The sequence below is a fragment of the Lissotriton helveticus genome, chromosome 1_1 (genome assembly GCF_964261635.1).
Source record: "Lissotriton helveticus chromosome 1_1, aLisHel1.1, whole genome shotgun sequence".
Taxonomy (NCBI): domain Eukaryota; kingdom Metazoa; phylum Chordata; class Amphibia; order Caudata; family Salamandridae; genus Lissotriton; species Lissotriton helveticus.
In genome coordinates, this window is record NC_136057.1 from 1,767,145,581 (window position 1) to 1,767,166,634 (window position 21,054).

A 21,054-nucleotide genomic window follows, 5' to 3' on the forward strand; every position below is an offset into this window, starting at 1 on the left:
ATTTTGTTTATTTATTCAGCTACCTGAGCTTGAATTTTCAGGGACACAAGCTTGTCATTATGATGCTATTAAAATGTCTTACATAACTTGATAATTTATGTTATTTTTCACTGGAAGCATTAAAGATGGGAGGAGGGCCATCATTAACCCACATGGAGTTTTAGGTCTGTGTTTACAGTGCAACTGTCACCTGACCTTTTACCTTACTTACTTACTGATGCCTATTTCCCCTCCTGCTGTATAGCTATCAACAAGGACACGCCACCCATTTCTGGACTTTTCTTTCTAACCGCCTCCTGGTGTAACCCATCTCCTTGCAATTAGCCTTGAGGCCTCGGTGCCAGGTGATTCTTGGACTTCTCCTTTCCTTTTTACTTGAGGGTTCCAGGTCAGGGCTTGAGTGGTGATGTTTGATGCAGGCTTGCAGAGGGTGTGACTTATCCAGCCTCAGTGCCATTTCAAGATTTCTTCACGGAGAAGGAATTGGAAAGGCTGATGCCATATGTTGTTGATGATGGTGTTTGGTCAGCAGGTTTGGAGGATGTTCCTCAGATAGGTGTTTATGAAGGTTTGGACTTGTTGGTGGTGGTCACTTTCGTCATCCAAGTTTCTGCTCCATACAGAAGGACCACTTTTATGTTGGTGTTAAAAAGCCTGATCTTGGTTTGCAATGGTGGATCCTTGGAGCTACAGATTTTCTTTAGCTGAATGAAGGCATCCCTTGCTTTGCCTGTTATTGCCTCAATGCTGCGTCTGTGCCACCCTGCTTGTCTAGGACACTGCAGAGGTGGGTGAAGGCTGCAATATCTTCCAGTGCATTGCCTACAAGAAAAGCCTTTTAACCTATGACAATATTATTTTACAGTTCTTTGTTCCACACAAATACATATCCATTCCGATTTACTTGTTATAGTTCACATTACTGTACAACATTCCTTTAAAGCTAGACCTACTGGCATTGTCAATGCTTGTTGAAGGGAAGTTGGCCAGCAATCTTCAAAGTAACACTGAGAAAACTGAGATGTTGTAGTTTGGCACCCCTCAGCTCAGTGGGGGGTGTTTGTTGGCCGGGGCATACAGCCTCTCCCCTCCACTCCCCAGCTACTATAGCTCGTAATCTGGGCATTAAGAGATCATCATCTGAATATGACTCCGCAGATTGCTGCGGTAGTTGGCTCACATTTTGCCCTAAAAAGCTCTTTGAAAATAAAAATGTGCCTGCTTACTTTTTAGTCACAGAGAAGAGTGATTCATTCTCTTATCACATCTCGTTCAAACTACGCCAATATTCTGTAAATTCCTGCTGAAGAGGCTGCAGGTCATACAGAATGCAGCAGCCAGATTATTATTGAAGACCTTGAAGCAGTATAGGATCTCAACCTATCCGAAGGTGCTCCACTTGCTGTCAACTAGAGAGAGGGGATTCTTGTTAAAACCCTTGTTCTGGCACAGAGAGCTTTTTATGGCTCTGGTCCGCTTTTCTCTCAAAAAGACTAAACCATTATCGTTTCAATAATACCATTCGCTCCTCTGGAGCTGGACTGCCTTAAAGCCCTAAAATAAAATGCAAGAAGTGGAGAGGTTCGTCCTTTTCATGCTTAGCACCACATGCCTGGAATTGTCTCCCAATGCATCTCTGTAAGATCAAGGTCGAAGGTCAGTTCAGAAAGTCCCTTAAAACTTGGCTGTTTAGAATTGCTTTCTCAGCATGGCTGTCTGACTGCAATAAGGGAGGGTGGAAGCCATTTTTCGTAGCACCGGCTCTCTACCTGGAGCAACTTTGCACTCTAGAAATGGATGGCTTGATTGATTGATAAAGTGCTTTTGGGGACACTGTATAAATAATTTAAAAAAACAGAGGCTGTAAACTTGCAATCTTGCTTGACAAGGTGTTATAAATCACTGCTAATGCTGCCAATTAGATTTGAGAACATGTTCAAATGCAGGCTCATTTCTGCCCGAACAGCCCTAAACACTAGCACCCATGGAATAACATATTTTTCTTTCTATTGGTCTATTGGTCAGCTAGAACAGAAATGAACCTGTTGGTGAAGATCTTCACAAAGCAGTAGATTAATCATTTTGCTAATTGTCCACAAACTGTAACAGTTTTGCCGAAAAACGCACAACTCAATGGATAAAAACCTTTATATCTACAGAATGTGATTTACACATTTACACTACAGATACAAGATGTAGGGCCAGGTGTACGACTATATTTTGCAGTCACAAACGCGAAATCGGCCAGTTTGCGACCGCAAAATCGGTCTGCCCCATGTACAAACCCTTTTTTGCGAGTCAGTATCCTATTACCGTCTCGCAAAATTGGTTTTGCGTCTCACTATTAGGGAGGGTTGTGCCAAGGGCATCCCTTCCTTATAGCGAATCTCACTTAAATGTATGATTGTTTTGCGACCCCAATTGCGGTCGCAAAACACCCACAGCTTACTACCTACTTCAAGTATACCCCTTCGTGAGTGTGTGCGAAAATATTTTTTAAGAGCAGGCAGTGGTCTAATGGACCACTTCCTACTCTTAAAAAATTAAACAGAAACGTTTCATTTTTCTTTTTTAAATGCATCCTGTTTTCCTTTGAGAAAAACAGGCAGTACTAAAAAGCAGTCACAGACATGGTGGTCTGCTGACCCCAGCAGGCTACCATCCCTGAGGAGTGCTAGCCATTCCTAATGGGGTCGTAAATTGCACCCACCTTTAAAAATATTTCCATGCTTGACTACATCTTTCTCAGTAAAGTCTCGCTAAGAAGGTGCAAAGGATAATCAGCCAGATTCATGAAGGTACCAATCTGCGATTAGAAAATTGCGAAAATTTGCGAATCGCAGTTTGAAAATCGCAGATTGGAATTCATGTACAAATGCGATCAAAAAATGCTATTCGCAAAAGATCGCAATTGCCGATAGCGATCCTGCCGCAATCGCAAATTAATCGCAGAATCGGCATTTTCCTATGTTGAAATTGCGATTTCGCTAATAGCGATATCGCTATTTGCGATCTCGCTAACTGCGAGATCGCAAAAACGGGAAGTCGCATTTGGAGCCCACTGATGACATCACAACCAGGAAGTAGGCTCACCACACCCACAAACAGAACACAGAGCCAGGGAGTGGCAGCAGTAAACTGAGGAGCACCAAAACCAACACTGTGCAGCACCCCAGCCAGAAAAAAAGTATCCCAAGATGTCCCAGGACGCAGCAGGGAGCAGTGGGCAGGAGAGAAAGAGGAAAATTAAGTTTTCCGAATTAGAACTGGAGCACCTAATTGAGGGGGTCTGCAAGGATCATGCCCGGCTATTTGGAACAAACTCCCGGAGGGTGCCAGAGGCAGAGAAGCACAGGATCTGGCAGCGCATCCGCGCTAAGGTCAATTCTGTTGGTGTGACCCAGCGCACAAATGACGAGCTAAAAAAGCGCTGGTACGACCTAGAGGTCGTTCTAAGGAGCGGATTGCTGAGGGGCTTGGGGAGCGACTGGTCACCGGTGGAGGGGAACCTGTAGCCACACCGAACACCGCATTGGAGGACCTAATTGAGGACACCATTGCACCAGAAGCCTGCGTGGGGGTCCTTCAGCTGGACTCATCTCGACCCAGCCAACAACGTGAAGGTAAGTGCCATGTGACTGCGACCCAGTCCCCCAACAATGCCCTTAAGTACTGAGCTAGCAACATGACATCCCCAAAAATGCAGCCCATGCTCACCAAAAAAGCCCCATTGCACTGTGGAAGTTGTAGTGTAATCATGTACCCGCAGTTAGCCCAACACTGCCAGAGCAGTCAATGCAAAGTAAATCCAAAAGCCAATCAGGGAAAGCAAGGCTGCATGCATGTATCAACATTGCCTGCGCAAGATACATAACTTTAATCATGCACCCTTTCACATTACAGGTGCAGGTGAGCAAGCCAGCACAGACAGCGAGGCGCTGCACATTGCCGAGAGCCAGGAGGACACTGAGGGTGAGGGCTAGTCCTCCCAACCACCCGGCCCATCACAGCCACCAGCAGTGCTCCCACCACCACCACCACCACCCCGTGCGGACAGGGCCACCCCTGCAGCCACAGCCGTGCAGCCAACACCCCAGCAAACAGCCACAGCAGTGGTACAGGCTCCACCACCAGCGCCCCGGAGGCAGACGAGGCGCACAGCTGGTGCCAGGTCACACACCAGCGCACTGAGGCGCCAGCAGCGCCAGGGCCCCGCAGGCACCGGCAGGGCACTTGAAACATAGATCCAGGCCTGGCCATCGAACGCCGCATGCTGGCGGTGCATCGCACACAGGCGCGTCACATGGCAGCAATGTTCACACAGATACAGGCGAACGGTCAACACATAGCCCAGATGACCGCTGCAGTCCGTGAAAACAACCAGCTGCTTGTAGCCCAGCAGGACATGACCCGCCAACGCCACCGCCAACTACTGGCCCGCCTATCGGCCTACACTAGGTCCAATCATGTAGTTGGTAATGGTACATCACAGCTGGCACGAAGGTCACTCGCTATGCAGGCCCAGATGGTGCAGTGTTGCCAGGATGTGGCCAGGTCACTAGACCTACTCACCGCAGCAGTGCTCGGCCGCCAGGCCACTGCCCATGAAGAAGCAGAGGGGGCTGACGACGCAAGTGAGGCTGCGTCAACCAACAGCAGTGCATCCTTGCCACCGATGCCTGCACGTCGCCGCAGCAACAGGCCAACATCAGCAACTAGGGCCAACACCGTCCCTCAGGATGCAGAGAGACGACTTGGGGAGTCTCGTCGTCACTGACCGTGAGGACTCACACACTCTGAGGGAGGCCATGCAGTCAAACCCTGCTAACCCTTCTACCCCAGCATGGGGAGGTATGGAGCAATACTCTCTCCATCAGACAGTTGAATGATTAAAGGCCAATTTATTGTGCATAAACAATAAAGAGTAATGGTCAAACTTGAATCACACTCATGTCATTATTACATTTGTCATGCATGGGTGCAGTGTTGTGATAGGGGAATGGGTGCACTAGAAACAGTTAATAGTGATGTGGTTGCGGCGCCTGTGTCCTTCAGCAGGATCTTCTCCGCGTGCATGACGTACATGTGGAGGCGGCCGGTTGTCACTTTCAGACTCACTGCCAGATATCTCCACTGGTATCCTGCGCTTGGTAGCAATGTTGTGGAGTATTGCACACACGGCCACGATGCGGCAGCAGACCTCAGGTGTGTATTTGATGGGCCCACCAGTCTTGTGCAGTATGCGGAAACGGCTCTTCAATAGGCAAAATGTCCTCTCTATGCAATTTCTTGTCCGTATGTGTGCAGCATTGTAACGCCGTTGCTGTGGTGTGGCAGGGTTGAGGTATGGGGTGAGGAGGTACTCACGTAGACCGTAGGCACCGTCACCTGCGGGTGATGAGAAGAGGGTGAGTGCCTATTCTGCGCAGATACATGCTCGAAGTGTAGTATTTGGGACATGTGTACTTACCCAGTAGGTGTCCTTCGCCAAAGTCTCCCCTTGCCAGTCGTGTGTGAATGCCGCTGTGCCGGAAGATGAAGGAGTCATGTGTGCTGCCCGGATATTGTGCCACTATGTCCGTGATGTAATTCTTTGTGTTGCACACCATCTGGTTATTGAGGGAGTGGTAGGACTTGCGGTTGCGGTACATGTATTCCGTTTGTGCGGGTGGGCAGATGTGGATATGGGTACAGTCAATGCATCCAATAACATGCGGAAAATGTGCAATGTTGTAGAATTTGAGCTTGGTGTCATTTAGGTCCTGTTGGGTGGTGGGGAATGAAATGTAGTGGTGTAGCCGGGTCAGCATTGCATCCAGGAAACTCCTTAGGCAGCGGGACATGGTGGGCTGGGATATACCCCCAGCAACAGCAACTATCCCCTGGAAGCTTCCGGAGGCCAGTAGGTGCAGGCTGCACAATACCTGTACATGGGTGGGAACGGCATTGGTTCTCCTTGTTGGATGCTGCAGCAGGGGGTCTATGTCCTGGATCATCTTCATGATTATTGGGCCACTTAGGCGGTACTTGGCATAGATTTGCTCCCTGGTTTGGCCCAGAAGGGTGACCCGCTGCCGAAATATACGCTCCTGGATCCTACGCCTGTTCTGTGCTGCTCGCTGCAGCCTACGCCGCCTGACCACCATGTAGAGTCCTGGCATTGTGAGAGTCCTCAGTCTCCAGCTGCATGTCCTTTAGTGGGTTTGGTCAGGCCAGCACCTGTATGCAGTTAACTTTAATCAAATTTTTTTTCTTTGCTGTTTACCACCTGGTTTGGGTTCTCCTTAAATTGCGCGTTGCTAAATGCGATTTTCGTGTTTTTTCGCAATCTGCAAATTATCATGAATGGCAATAGCGATTATTTAGCGATTCCGCTAATGAATTCGCAGATTCCTTGGTTTCTCGCTATTTCTTATTCGCAAATAGGCAGGTTTCAGGAGTCTGCGAATTTATTAGCGAATTCGCTATTTTATTTTAGCGCTTCCGCTCTTTTGCGACTTTCAATGTCATGAATTGCTTTTACTCAATTTGCAATCGCAATTGCTAATTCGCAGCAATTGCGAGCACAAAATAGCTTCATGAATCTATCTGAGAGAGTGCACAACTCCACAGCGAGTGATCAACATCCTCTATCCATCTTTGTGAAGGTAAGCGCAACAATGCATGAGGTGCATCTTCCAGCAGGCCAAATTCTCGCTATAACCAGCGACTCAGCATCAATAAAAAGAATCAAATGGGGACTTTCCTGCTGGCCAGCTATAGCCAATGGAAGCAGGTTACACCCACAACTGGCATCAAGACAAGCTGGACAGAAACAATGGTTTCACTAGTCAATGCTCTGAGTGCAGGAAGTATATCCCTATATAAAGGAAGACACATCCGAAAGGGGCCCACCCCCTCTCTGACAGAGAATTCAACAAGAGGAAAAAGAGGTGCCGTCAGGCAGAGTCCATCATAGGATAAAAAAGTGCGCATGGACAAAAATAAATATGCTAACTGTTAGAAAATGGCATAAAAAACTGAATTATATTAGAGGAGAAATGGAAACACATCTATGCCCTAATAGCACCCAATAGAAACAGAATGTTGGAGATATGGCAGCAGCCTCCACGGCGTAGTCCACACAGAGAATGCCGTACCTGCCAACGAATGGGCAGCACATGCAACAAAGCTCTATGTTGATTCAGAAAAAAACTTTGGATAATCCCATGGATGTGGAGAGCTGTCAACCAGGTGATTCTGAGGTAGCCCACATGGTGACAAAAGAAACCCTCTCTATCCTGAAGGGCATCCGGAAGGATAGGGCTCCAGGACCAAATGGCCTACCGGGCAGCATCTTCAATGAAGATCAAGAATTCGAGGGCCCCTCATATGCTCAGCCTGTTTAATCAATTCTTTCTCCCATCGACAGTCTGGAAATCATAGAAAGGCTCCATCTTGCACCCCGTCTACAAAAAGGGTGATGCATCATAACCAAGGAACTATAGACTGATCGCCTTGTTGGAAATTGATGGGAAAGTGTTTGCAAAAGTGCTACTGAAAGAACTAGAGGCCTGGATAAATAGAAATTACATTATACCTCAATACCAGGCAGGTTTCTGGCCCAATTCATCCAAGATGGATCTCCCTGGAAAAACCAAAGGTGATGATGGACGGAGCGTTGACAATACAAACACTCACCCCCAGTCAACTGATCTGGGTTTAATCCATCACCGTTCTTTAGCTCACTCCGCCACCCCAGTTCAGACATGGCCATATGCAAATCAGTCTGACCCAGTGCCTCATGGGTACAGTCCAGCCTGAACTGCCAAGCCATGTCTTCCCTGGACCGGAATCAAGCTTCCCAGGACCGGTTTCTGGCATTACAGCCGTCTTCAGCCAGGCTTGCTTGACTCCAGTGGCAAAGTGAGCAAGGGACTCACGTCTGAGCATACCCTGCCAACTTAGGGTGAACAAAGAAAAACCAAAGGTGATGATGGACGGAGAGTTGACAATACAAACACTCACCCCCAGTCAACTGATCTGGGTTTAATCCATCACCGTTCTTTAGCTCACTCCGCCACCCCAGTTCAGACATGGCCATATGCAAATCAGTCTGACCATGTGCCTCATGGGAACAGTCCAGCCCGAACTGCCAAGCCATGTCTTCCCTGGACCGGAATCAAGCTTCCCAGGACTGGTTTCTGGCATTACAGCCGTCTTCAGCCGAGCTTGCTTGACTCCAGTGGCAAAGTGAGCAAGGGACTCACGTCTGAGCCTGCCAACTTAGGGCGAACAAAAAAAAAACAAAGGTGATGATGGACGGAGCGTTGACAATACAAACACTCACCCCCAGTCAACTGATCTGGGTTTAATCCATCACCGTTCTTTAGCTCACTCCGCCACCCCAGTTCAGACATGGCCATATGCAAGTCAGTCTGACCCTGTGCCTCATGGGAACAGTCCAGCCCGAACTGCCAAGTCATGTCTTCCCTAGACCGGAATCAAGCTTCCCAGGACCGGGTTCTGGCATTACAACCGTCTTCAGCCGGGCTTGCTTGACTCCAGTGGCAAAGTGAGCAAGGGACTCACGTCTGAGCATACCCTGCCAACTTAGGGCGAACAAAGAAAAAACAAAGGTGATGATGGACGGAGCGTTGACAATACAAACACTCACCCCCAGTCAACTGATCTGAGTTTAATCAATCACCGTTCTTTAGCTCACTCCGCCACCCCAGTTCAGACATGGCCATATGCACATCAGTCTGACCCTGTGCCTCATGGGAACAGTCCAGCCCGAACTGCCAAGCCATGTCTTCCCTGGACCGGAATCAAGCTTCCCAGGACCGGTTTCTGGCATTACAGCCGTCTTCAGCCGGGCTTGCTTGACTCCAGTGGCAAAGTGAGCAAGGGACTCAAGTCTGAGCATACCCTCCTAACTTAGGGCGAATAAAGAAAAACCAAAGGTGATGATGGACAGAGCGTTGACAATACAAACACTCACCCCCAGTGAACTGATCTGGGTTTAATCCATCACCGTTCTTTAGCTCACTCCGCCACCCCAGTTCAGACATGGGAATATGCAAATCAGTCTGACCTTGTGCCTCATGGGAACAGTCCAGCCCGAACTGCCAAGCCATGTATTCCTTGGACCGGAATCAAGCTTCCCAGGACCGGTTTCTGGCATTAAAGCCGTCTTCAGCCGGGCTTGCTTGACTCCAGTGGCAAAGTGAGCAAGGGACTCACGTCTGAGCATACCCTGCCAACTTAGGACGAACAAAGAAAAACCAAAGGTGATGATGGACGGAGCGTTGACAAACAAACACTCACCCCCAGTGAACTGATCTGGGTTTAATCCATCACCGTTCTTTAGCTCACTCCGCTACCCCAGTTCAGACATGGCCATATGCAAATCAGTCTGACCCTGTGCCTCATGGGAACAGTCCAGCCCGAACTGCCAAGCCATGTCTTCCCTGGACCGGAATCAAGCTTCCCAGGACTGGTTTCTGGCATTACAGCCGTCTTCAGCCGGGCTTGCTTGACTCCAGTGGCAAAGTGAGCAAGGGACTCACGTCTGAGCATACCCTGCCAACTAAGGGCGAACAAAGAAAAACCAAAGGTGATGATGGACGGAGCGTTGACAATACAAACACTCACCCCCAGTCAACTGATCTGGGTTTAATCCATCACCGTTCTTTAGCTCACTTCGCCACCCCAGTTCAGACATGGCCATATACAAATCAGTCTGACCCTGTGCCTCATGGGAACAGTCCAGCCCGAACTGCCAAGCCATGTCTTCCCTGGACCGGAATCAAGCTTCGCAGGACCGGTTTCTGGCATTACAGCCGTCTTCAGCCAGGCTTGCTTAACTCCAGTGGCAAAGTGAGCAAGGGACTCACGTCTGAGCATACCCTGCCAACTTAGGGCGAACAAAGAAAAACCAAAGGTGATGATGGACGGAGCGTTGACAATACAAACACTCACCCCCAGTCAACTGATCTGGGTTTAATCCATCACCGTTTTTTAGCTCACTCCACCACCCCAGTTCAGACATGGCCATATGCAAATCAGTCTGACCCTGTGCCTCATGGGAACAGTCCAGCCCGAACTTCCAAGCCATGTCTTCCCTGGACCGGAATCAAGCTTCCCAGGACTGGTTTCTGGCATTACAGCCGTCTTCAGCCGAGCTTGCTTGACTCCAGTGGCAAAGTGAGCAAGGGACTCACGTCTGAGCCTGCCAACTTAGGGCGAACAAAAAAAAAACAAAGGTGATGATGGACGGAGCGTTGACAATACAAACACTCACCCCCAGTCAACTGATCTGGGTTTAATCCATCACCGTTCTTTAGCTCACTCCGCCACCCCAGTTCAGACATGGCCATATGCAAATCTGTCTGACCCTGTGCCTCATGGGAACAGTCCAGCCCGAACTGCCAAGCCATGTCTTCCCTGGACCGGAATCAAGCTTCCCAGGACCGGTTTCTGGCATTACAGCCGTCTTCAGCCGGGCTTGATTGACTCCAGTGGCAAAGTGAGCAAGGGACTCAAGTCTGAGCATACCCTGCCAACTTAGGACGAACAAAGAAAAACCAAAGGTGATGATGGACGGAGCGTTGACAATACAAACACTCACCCCAAGTCAACTGATCTGGGTTTAATCCATCACCGTTCTTTAGCTCACTCCGCCAACCCAGTTCAGACATGGCCATATGCAAATCAGTCTGACCCTGTGCCTCATGGGAACAGTCCAGCCCGAACTGCCAAGCCATGTCATCCCTGGACCGGAATCAAGCTTTCCACGACCGGTTTCTGGCATTACAGCCGTCTTCAGCCGGGCTTGCTTGACTCCAGTGGCAAAGTGAGCAAGGGACTCACGTCTGAGCATACCCTGCCAACTTAGGGCGAACAAAGAAAAACCAAAGGTGATGATGGACGGAGCGTTGACAATACAAACACTCACCCCCAGTCAACTGTTCTGGGTTTAATCCATCACCGTTCTTTAGCTCACTCCCCCACCCCTATTCAGACATGGCCATATGCAAATCAGTCGGACCCTCTGCCTCATGGGAACAGTCCAGCCCGAACTGCCAAGCCATGTCTTCCCTGGACCGGAATAAACCTTCCCAGGACCAGTTTCTGGCATTACAGCCGTCTTCAGCCGGGCTTGCTTGACTCCAGTGGCAAAGTGAGCAAGGGACTCACGTCTGAGCATACCCTGCCAATTTAGGGCGAACATAGAAAAACCAAAGGTGATGATGGACGGAGCGTTGACAATACAAACACTCACCCCAGTCAACTGATCTGGGTTTAATCCATCACCGTTCTTTAGCTCACTCCGCCACCCCAGTTCAGACATGGCCATATGCAAATCAGTCTGACCCTCTCATGGGAACAGTCTGCTGCGACACCTCAAACTTTTATATGTTATTATTTAATGGCACAATTTATATTGTCTTTTATATTTTTATATTTAGTGTATTTTCTATGTTATCAGTGTTGCAAAGTATTTTAAGTAATCATACAATAGAGATCATTTATTCAGATTGCTACTGCCTCATGAATATTAATGAGGCAGTGGGAGAAAGTGCCATCTTTATTGCTTGGTATGCCCCCACCTTTTGCTGAATTGCTGATGTGCTTTGACTGAGTGTGCCCAGGGTTCCTGCCAATCAGGTTCCCAGGGCCTGTGTTCCTTCCCTAAAACTTTAATGAAGCTAAAACCCAATTGGCATCTCTGGCCACATGTCAGCCCCTGGTAAATGGTACCATGCGTACCCACTGCCGCACTTATTGTGCCACCCTTAGGGGCCCTGCACCCTGACACACACACACTGCCTTTGCAGGCTGATTGTCCTGGGGCAGAACTAAACAAAGAGTCGACATGGCACACATCCCTGTGTGCCATGCCACCAAACCCACTGCCCTGGCATACATCAGTCACCTCTATAGCTGGGTGCCGTATGCTAGGGGTGTGGGCACAGGTGCATGAGCTCTGTGCCCCTACAATAGCCAGGGCCATTCCTGGGCACTGTAGGTGCAGTGATGCCATTTAAGAGTATATGGTGCTGGAAGGTTGTCATTACGAACTCCACAGCACCATAATGGCTATACTGAAGTCTGACAAGTTTGATACCAAACTTCTCAGCACATTAAACCCACACTGATACCAGTGTGGAATTTAATGTAAAAGGCTCTACAGAGGGCATCTTAGAGATGCCCCCTGAAACCTAACCTACAATCCACGTCTTGTCTGAGAGGCTGCCTGGGCTGCCATACAGCAGACATGATGCTGGACCCCTGGGTGGAGAGCTCCCGCTCTCATGGGCCTGCAACAATGCACATCCTGGGTGAGGTGCTAGGTCTCCTCCCCCAGGGTGGGCAGGGGAAGTTTCAAAGGCATGCCGCCTTTGTGAGCTTCTCCAGGCCACTTGCTGTACTCAACAACTGGCCCCCACCAGTTCTGACCCCCACTCTGGCGGGAAGACTGTCGGGAAACCCTTCTTCAGGAAAGTGGGTGTGTCAGCCTGTGCCATCTCCACCCCTCAGGTGGGAGAGGCGAGGTGAAGCACAACTCCGGGCTACCGCCATCTTGAGGATGGGGAGCCCTACCCACTCACAGCTAGGCTCCTGCCCCCTCCCACAGGAGAGGAGCAGGTTAGGGGGTGTACCCACCCCAGGACATGGACCTATTGGTCCCTGCCCGCACCCTACCTGTAACTCCCCTAAAGGTAGTACTTAGGGGCACCCTGAACCTTCCTCTTAGAGACTGGGACTCCCATGAGCATTGGTGCGGCTCAAACAGCAATACCCCTGGTGCCAGCCAGGAACCGCGAATCCAGCCCACTCTGCACCCGCCGAGCCCGGCCTGTGCCCAAATGGATAAAGACCATGAGAATGTCCCCCCGGTGATTCTAACCTGGAATCTAGTTCCCAAGGACCCTCCTCGATGACCCAGACTACGCCTGCAGCCTCAGAACCAGGGCCCCCCCAACCGCGACCAGCAGAGGGAAGATTTCCTGACGTCAAAAGACACCCCTGCACCCAGCGCACCGGTCCCTTGTGCCCAACTCCTGGGTGCCTACCTACCCTCCAAGATCCCAACTCATCACCTAAAATCAGCCGAACAACGAGTTCCGATTTACTCACTTGTTATCAGGAGAGACCGCAGTGCTGCATCTTTTAGCCAAGCACAAACCCTGAAAAGTAATTTTTACCGTGCTTACCAGTAACCTGAATTTTCTTCCATAGCAAACCATTGACTGTTTTGCTGTGAAATTTCTTCTGTCAATTTTTGCAAACTACAAATATTCTTTAAAAATCGTACCAACTACCAAAACGTAATTACTTACCTGTCTTAGATAGATGTCCCAGTGCTGAAACTAGGCGTCCAGTACTGGATTACAAAAGTAACGTGAACATACTTTATCTGAAAATTGAATTTCCTTCCATTGGATAACATTGGTAATTTCAACTGAAAAAGTTTTGGGGTCAACTTTTAAAATACAATATTATTCCTTAAAAATCACTAGTGTAACCAAAACGCTTTTACTTAACTGTTTACAGGACATGTCCCAGGACTGAATCTAGGATCCAGTCTTTTGGTTAGAAAAGTAATCTACAAAGTAATTAATTGCATTTAACTGAAAATTCCCATTGAGTTCAATGTTACATTGTGTTAGCAATTGTGTTGCCTATTGCAACAAAGTGTAAGTATTGCATTCAAAAAGTCTAATACCTATTTGAAAAGTATTTAACTAAAGTAACTAATTCTTAGAAAGTATATTTTGATACCTTGTGGGTTCTAAAATAAAACAACTATATCTTTTGATACAAAACAATTGACCTGTAGTTCAGTTCTTGAGTGTGTGAGACCATTTACTGACTGAGTGGGTACTACAAATGCTTTACACTGTCCTCTGATACTGCCTTACTGCTCTACCAAACTACCACTTTAGAGAGTAATGTTATATCTAACTTTAGCCTCTACCAAACCTCTGGAGACTGGGGACTCTATACACACTGTACCTTACTTTGGTCCAGTATATATAGAGCCACTTTCCTACAGGTAGGCAATTTGTGACCCCATTAGGAATCGCAAACAGTGTCTGAGACACTGTTGTAAATTCCTATTTGCAAATCGCAAATTGGGAGTTGCAAAACAACACAACTTGCGACTCGCAAATTGATTGGGTCGTACATCGGACCCATAGACATCTTTTAAAACATTTATTGATGATATTGTATTTGGTTTCTCTACATACATAAAGGAAAGAAGGCTGTACCGAAATATGGAAATTCAGATTTTCTCCCATTCTCTTTTCACTCTTTTAGGTACATAAAAGAGAACAATAATATGAACTGTGATTTCTTTAGTTGGGGACTAGCCTCGATAACTACATTTAAAAGAATCATAAAAAATGTCATTGCATGATGGTGCTCTAATTGTTCCCATCTTCTTTATTCTCTTCCCCATTTGTTATATATTATTTAGGTGGTGGTGACCAACCCTGACGAATCACCTGTTCCTCGCCTCTTGGTCATTTGTGAATCTACAGAGACTTCAAGTCGCACAAATGAAGATGGAGTAGCATCAATAACACTGAATACAGGATATCAAAGTCGAATTTTACATATACAGGTACATCGCACAAATGCTTTGGCCCTATGTGGATGCAATTTATTTTATATTCATCTTTTGAGGATCCTTTGCCCCAGGACACTGGCTAAAATTAAAAATATATATATTGTGTTTGTTAGAGTTGGGCAAATCTCAAGGTACTAGGGATGATATAGATTGGTGTTACGTTTTCTATTACGAATAATTTATTTTTTAACAAAAAATAGAATACTGGAAAACGGGATTGCCAAATTGAGCTATGCATAATGTCCGCAAGTAGCACTTTATGAATATAATTGATATATGTTGAGAGAAGAGTTGTGTGTTTTTATTTTTTCCAAGGAATCCAAAATAAAATTGCAACACAATTTATTAAAATGACCTTCCTCTTACCAGAGAAGAAGAACAGACATTGAACAGAGAACTAACCGGTTGGGGCAGTTCATGTCTTACTCCCTAGCAAACCGAAGTCTGTTTTTCCTTTCCAGATGGAACCCAAAATGCCTAAACTATAATATCTAATCGTTTGTCAGGTTTTCAGAGCAAATTTGATTTTTTGTTAGTCCAGTTTTGTTCAGCAGTCAAATTTAAAAAGCAAGTATATTTCTTCTATTTTGCATAAATAGTTTTGCCTGCCACTAAGTGTGAGATTGTGTCAGTGCGACATTTAAAGAATCTTAGAGAATGGAGTAGGTGGTATGTGAATAAATGAATATCGGGATCTTAATTGAACTGAACAATCAAATCCACGCCCTATATTCAGCAAACACAAACATTTTATTAAAAATAAAATATTGTATCTTAAGCCACATTTTATTTTTACAAAGTTGCCAGTTTAGGAGGAAAAGTGATATTTGACATATTTAGATCTGTTGGTTGTTTTTTCTTTTGAAAGCTTTTTCACTCTAAAATAATATAAACAACAGGTTGGGCAGCCTGAAAAATTACTTTGCCAAGAAGTGGTCATAAATGTCATAATGCTCTTTGGATGCCATGTACAAGAAGAGCTAAAGCTTCCACCTGTCTAAGTCATCACTTGACATATATTTTTTTGCTTCATCAACACCCAGAAGGGGCATCCTTCACTTGTTATGCACACCGCTTCCAGACGGCATCAAGAATCGATTATTTTTTTATATCAAGATCGATTCAGATTCTAAATTCTTCTATTGGATGTAATCCCTTTTCCGACCATGGGAAAATAGAGCTGGAAGTTAATTTAGGTGGTGGGGGCAGGGACCAGTCCAGGGGGCAGCTGGATTGTACCCTGCTCCAGAATCACGACTGGGTGGCTGGTTTCTGAGAATGGATCTCAGAATATTTTAAAATTAATAATGATTCAGCAGAACCATTTTCGGTCTGGGAGGGATCCAAGAGGGCAGCACGTGGCCAGATATTATCTTTTAAATCTGCCCAGGCTAAAAAGAGGAGACAAAAGATATCTACGCTCCAAAAGGCCGTGGATAAAGAATATGCTTTACAGCTCCTCCTTTGCCCGAATCACCTGGAGCAAGCAAAGGCAGAATTAAGGGATTTCTTTGTTTTCGAAGAGATCAACAGTTCTAGAACCTTCCAACAAAGGATATATGAGGACAGTCAATTGGCAGGAAAGCTCTTGGCGAACTCTGTGAGGAAAAAACAGGAGTCTGCTGCGATAGTTAAAATCAGAATTCCGTTAAACGACCAAGAGATAGTAGACAATAGTTCGATTCAAAGGGCTTTTCTGGAGCATTTTAATTGCATTTACTCTACTGAACTTCAAGTAGAAGAGGGTCAGATTCAGGATTACTTTATGAACTTAGATATCCCAAAGATTACGTCCAATCGGGCTCTTCAACTAGGGTTAGAAATTAATATAGGGGAAATAGTTGATGCTATAAAGGCAACACCAGGGGCAAAAGACTGCGGGCAAGACGGTTTCCCAATTGAATTCTATAAACTCTTCATAAAAGAACTAGCAACTCCCCTAATGAATGTATTTAATTACATCAAACTAGGCGGAATGGTACCCGCGCCCTTCAAAGAAGCAATAATAATATCTTTTGTAAAAAAAGACAAAAGTCCAGAAGATATTAATTCTTATAGGCCAATAAGCCTTCTGAATTCTGACTATAAAATCCTAATGAAAATCTGGGCCCATCGTTTTATGTATGCGGCGCAAGAAGTCATACATAACGATCAGTCAGGATTCATAGCCGGCCGTGTTATGGCTTCCAACGCTGAATTTTTAATTCAGGCATTAGACTATTGTAATGTTAATTCTATCCCCGCCTGTATCCTAATGGTCGACGCGGAAAAAGCGTTTGACCTAGTTAACTGGGCAACCCTGTTCCATTCTCTTACCAAATTCGGGTTCCCAGAACAAGTGATTAAGATGCTCCAGAACATTTATCAAGGCGCCTCAGCACAGATTATAATAAATTCAGAAAAAGCCGGCTCAATCCAAGTTTACCGCGGGACCAGGCAGGGCTGCCTTATGTCTCCCCTCCTTTTTACTTTTTTTTATTGAACCCTTGGTTATTAAAATTAGAAACAACCCCAACATTCTTCCCCCTATCTCCGGGATGGCGAAGCTTAAGCTATTCGCGGATTATATTATCCTTTATGCAAAGCCAAACAAGGAGAATATTGAACGTTTTTTAAAGAATTTAAAGCATATGAACAAATAGGAGGTTACAAAATTAATACAAAAAAAACAGGTCATCGCCTTAAATACCAGACTTAGCCACCTTCCATCTTGCTTGCATGTCCAGGCCGAAAGCCGAGACCCTGTCAGATATTTAGGCATATATGTGACCTGTGATTATCATCAGCTTTTTCTCCTTAACTACGTGAGAATGAAGAATAATATTAAGAATCTTCTCTCCCAATGGCTTTTAATCCCTCTCTCCTTGATTGGTAGGATATCTCTGATCAAGATGTCAATTCTACCCTTACTAATTTTTTTGTTAAGTAATGTCCCTATTAAATTGAATTCTATTTTTTTCAAAGATATCGAATCTATGATCAGAAGTTTTGTCTGGGGGGGAAAGACCCCAAGGGTAAAGCTATCCGTGATTCAACTTCCAGTTGACCAGGGGGGACTTGCTCTTCCACATATAAAAACATATTATGAGGCAGCCTTTTTGGACTTCGTGGCAGGTCTGATAGGTCTAAAAAACAAACGAGATAGCTTCTTCCTAATAAAAATGCTACAAGAGTCTGATTCAAAAACCCAGGTATTTTTAAAGTCCGCAAAACTTCTCAAAAGGACGAGATATATGACCATGAAAGAACATCTATCTAGATTACAGTCCTTTTTTAAGAAAAATCTAAGCTCCTCAGCTTCCCAGTTTTTAAGCTTACGAGAGTGTTTCGGTTTGGGCCTCCAAATTAGTAATAGTCGAATACTAAATTGGGAGAATTTGGGATTTCGGGAGTTAAGACACTTCTTTGTCCAGAATAGAATTATCTCATGGCAAGAAGTATTGGCTAGAATAACCACTCCCATACAACTAACGTTTTTTGAATTTCTACAAATCGTTCACTTTCTGAGAAAAACTATTGGTGGACATCTCTCCACAATGGGTGAGCCGGTAACACTCCTTTTTTATGCCAAAATCACCGGCATAGGAAATTGGTACCAAAGACTACATTGTGCCGGTCAATTAGACACGGTGGATAGCCATCTTGAGAAAATACTTAGTCAAACTCAATGTAATTTAACACACAGGCTAGGCTAGGCTATAAATCACTACGTGCTGCTAATTTTAAGAGGATGGCTTTCCTGTCCCGTTGGCTAGCGTACTGGACTCCGGAAGCACTCGAGAAAAGGTTCCCAGAGGTAGAGAATAAATGTTTTAGATGCCAAGCCGCCAGTCAGGGGGGTTGGCTCCATACCTTTTTTTCTTGTCCTCAATTGAAATCTTTTTGGGAGGCCATACTCATAGATATTGAGGAGGCTTTAGGGAAAACACTAATACCCTCAGCTGAGTTGGACCTCTTTGGCATATCAAAAGATAGAGGTACTCTCAATGATAATGAGGAAGTATTTGTGTTTATTTCTTGTACAGTTGCCCGTTCCCTAATACTCCAAAACTGGAAATCTAAGGAACCTCCATCCCATCTAAAATGGTTTAACAAAATGAGGAGGTCTAGGATTTTCGAAAAAGCATATGCTTGTAGAGTGGGAGCAGTCAGAAGTTTTGAAAGAAAATGGAAGTATTTTGAGAATCTGGAGGCAATAAAAAGGGGGTTAAGTTAAAAACTAGATTGAATGCCACAACTAAATCTATATGATTTTTTAAAGCAGTCATGAAATGTTACTAGACTCAATTAAACAAGCAAATTTCTTAGCTCAAACACTTTATCCCAGGTTGGATTGCACTATTTTGCACTTGCACTTTACGTTCTAATTCTGCGGATGTTGCACATTGCCTGTACTAGGTTGGATTGCACTGTATCGCACTTGCTGATCGGGGCTTGCAGATGTTGCACATTGCTTGTACTTGAAAAATTATTTCATATTTTGCGTAATGAGGACTGCACATTGACTGTTTCTGAGTTTTGTGTATTTGAAATCTCTTCCCTTTCTTTTTTAATTGTTCTCCTATCATGTTTTACCCTTGAGTGGCTCTATTTGAAGAAGAAGCTTCTTTTTAACCTTGTTTTCATTTCCTTTGCTCTAAATTTTTCATTCATGAATTGTATTTTAACCTCAAGCTGCTCAATAAAAAATTTTTGAAAAAAAACAGCCAGTCAATATGAAGAGTCATAGATATCATTAGGACTTTTTTGAGGTGTAGACCAGATGCAGGCAAAACTGAAAAGTTAATATTCTGTTTCCCATACACAATCAACTGTCATCGCTGAGACTGATACTTGGAGCTCCTTCAAAATCTCCAATGCCATTAGTTCCTGGTGTATGAACATACCATCAGTATATTTGTAACTCCAACAACTACTGGCTGGTGACTGCCCAATTGCTCGAGTAATGCAAATCTAATCTACATTTAGCTTTTGGGTTGTTTTGTAAGCTATAACATTATTAAAAGCATAGGTCATTATAAACAATGAAACATTATCTCAACCGTTTATATATCTTCTGATATACGGTCGTGCAGTAAGAAGGCCTGCTGTGCTGCTGTGAGTCAAAAGTTTGTAAATGAGGCCCAATATATGTATATATACTAGCAGCCCGTCCCGACGTTGTCCGGGTATGAATTGCTGCCGGCCAGTAGTATATTGTTTTGTAGGATTTCGTTTTGATAGCATTTCTTATCTGTGACAGGCCTGTGAAACGCTCCGATTCACAGTGCACTGCTGATGCACTTAAGAGTGCGCGTTCAGTAGTGTGTGAACTCGAGTTCCTCTACTTTCTTTTTCCTTGCAATATTATATAGCGCAAACTCGACAACATGGCATGAGCACAATTTACATTACAGAAGAACACATTCATTTGTGGTAGGCACGGGGAGACAAAGCGATTTGCCTGGAATCACAGGATGTTGAGCTGATGCCGAGATTCTAACGTAGCTCCCCAGCTCGAAAGTTCGCAATTCTAGAACTTGTGGCGGGAGGTGTGTCTAAAAGCGTATGTCGGTGATGGCCATCAATGAGAGAGACCTGTGCATTTTTCAAATCGGTGGTGAAAAAATATGAGTATGTTGCTGGAGATGTGGGCCGCCGTGCCACCAATGTACTTACCGGGAGAGGGTAAACACCCATTATTCCGCAACTTTCTTTCTGCATACCATCACTTCGCATACTTTCATTACGAAAGTTTCATGACTCCTCAATGCCACTATAACGCATTACATTACATTTTATATGCTTTCACCACGCATACATTTACAATGAAATTCGTTGTAAATGCATGAATGGTAAAAGCATGTTTTTTTTAATGTTTGGATAAGGTAAGTATGGGTATAGGGGTATATGTTTTGGGGTACTGAGGTATATGTTTTGGGGTGTTTGGGTATTTTAAGGGTTCAGATATAGTTTTGGGTTATGGGGTATAGGGGTAGTTTTAGGGTTTAGGGATAGGTATGGGTTTTGGGGTACAGGGGTTTTTTTAGGGTTCAGGGTTAGGTTTGGGTTTTGGGGTATAGGGGTATTTTTAGGATTCAGGGGTAGGTTTGGGTTTTGGGGTACCGGGTTATTTTAAGGGTTCAGGGCTAGGTTTGGGTTTTGGGGTACAGGGGTATTTTTAGGGTTCAGGGCTAGGCTTGGGATTTGGTATACAGGGGTATTTTAGGGTTCAGGGGTAGAATTGGGTTTTGGGGTACAGGGTTATTTTTATGGTTCAGGGGTAGGTTTGGGTTTTGGGGTACAGGGGTATTTTAAGGGTTCAGGGCTAGGTTTGGTTTTTGGGGTGTAGGGGTGTTAGACGTGTCCGCCCGTTGGGTGGTCCCTCCTGTCATTATTTATTTTGTCCTCTTTTTGCCCCTCATAACCTTTCACATTTTTATGTCCACTGG

At 45.4% G+C, this 21,054-nt stretch overlaps 1 protein-coding gene across 1 annotated transcript in view; it reads left to right on the plus strand.

Moving 5' to 3' along the window:
- LOC144752100 (complement C3-like) overlaps nt 1–21,054 on the plus strand; it is a 1,799,539-nt gene that overhangs the window by 431,458 nt on the left and 1,347,027 nt on the right. The window contains exon 11 of the mRNA XM_078640046.1: nt 14,471–14,617. Within this exon, the coding sequence (XP_078496172.1) occupies nt 14,471–14,617 (147 nt within the window). The remainder of the gene's footprint in view (nt 1–14,470; nt 14,618–21,054) is intronic.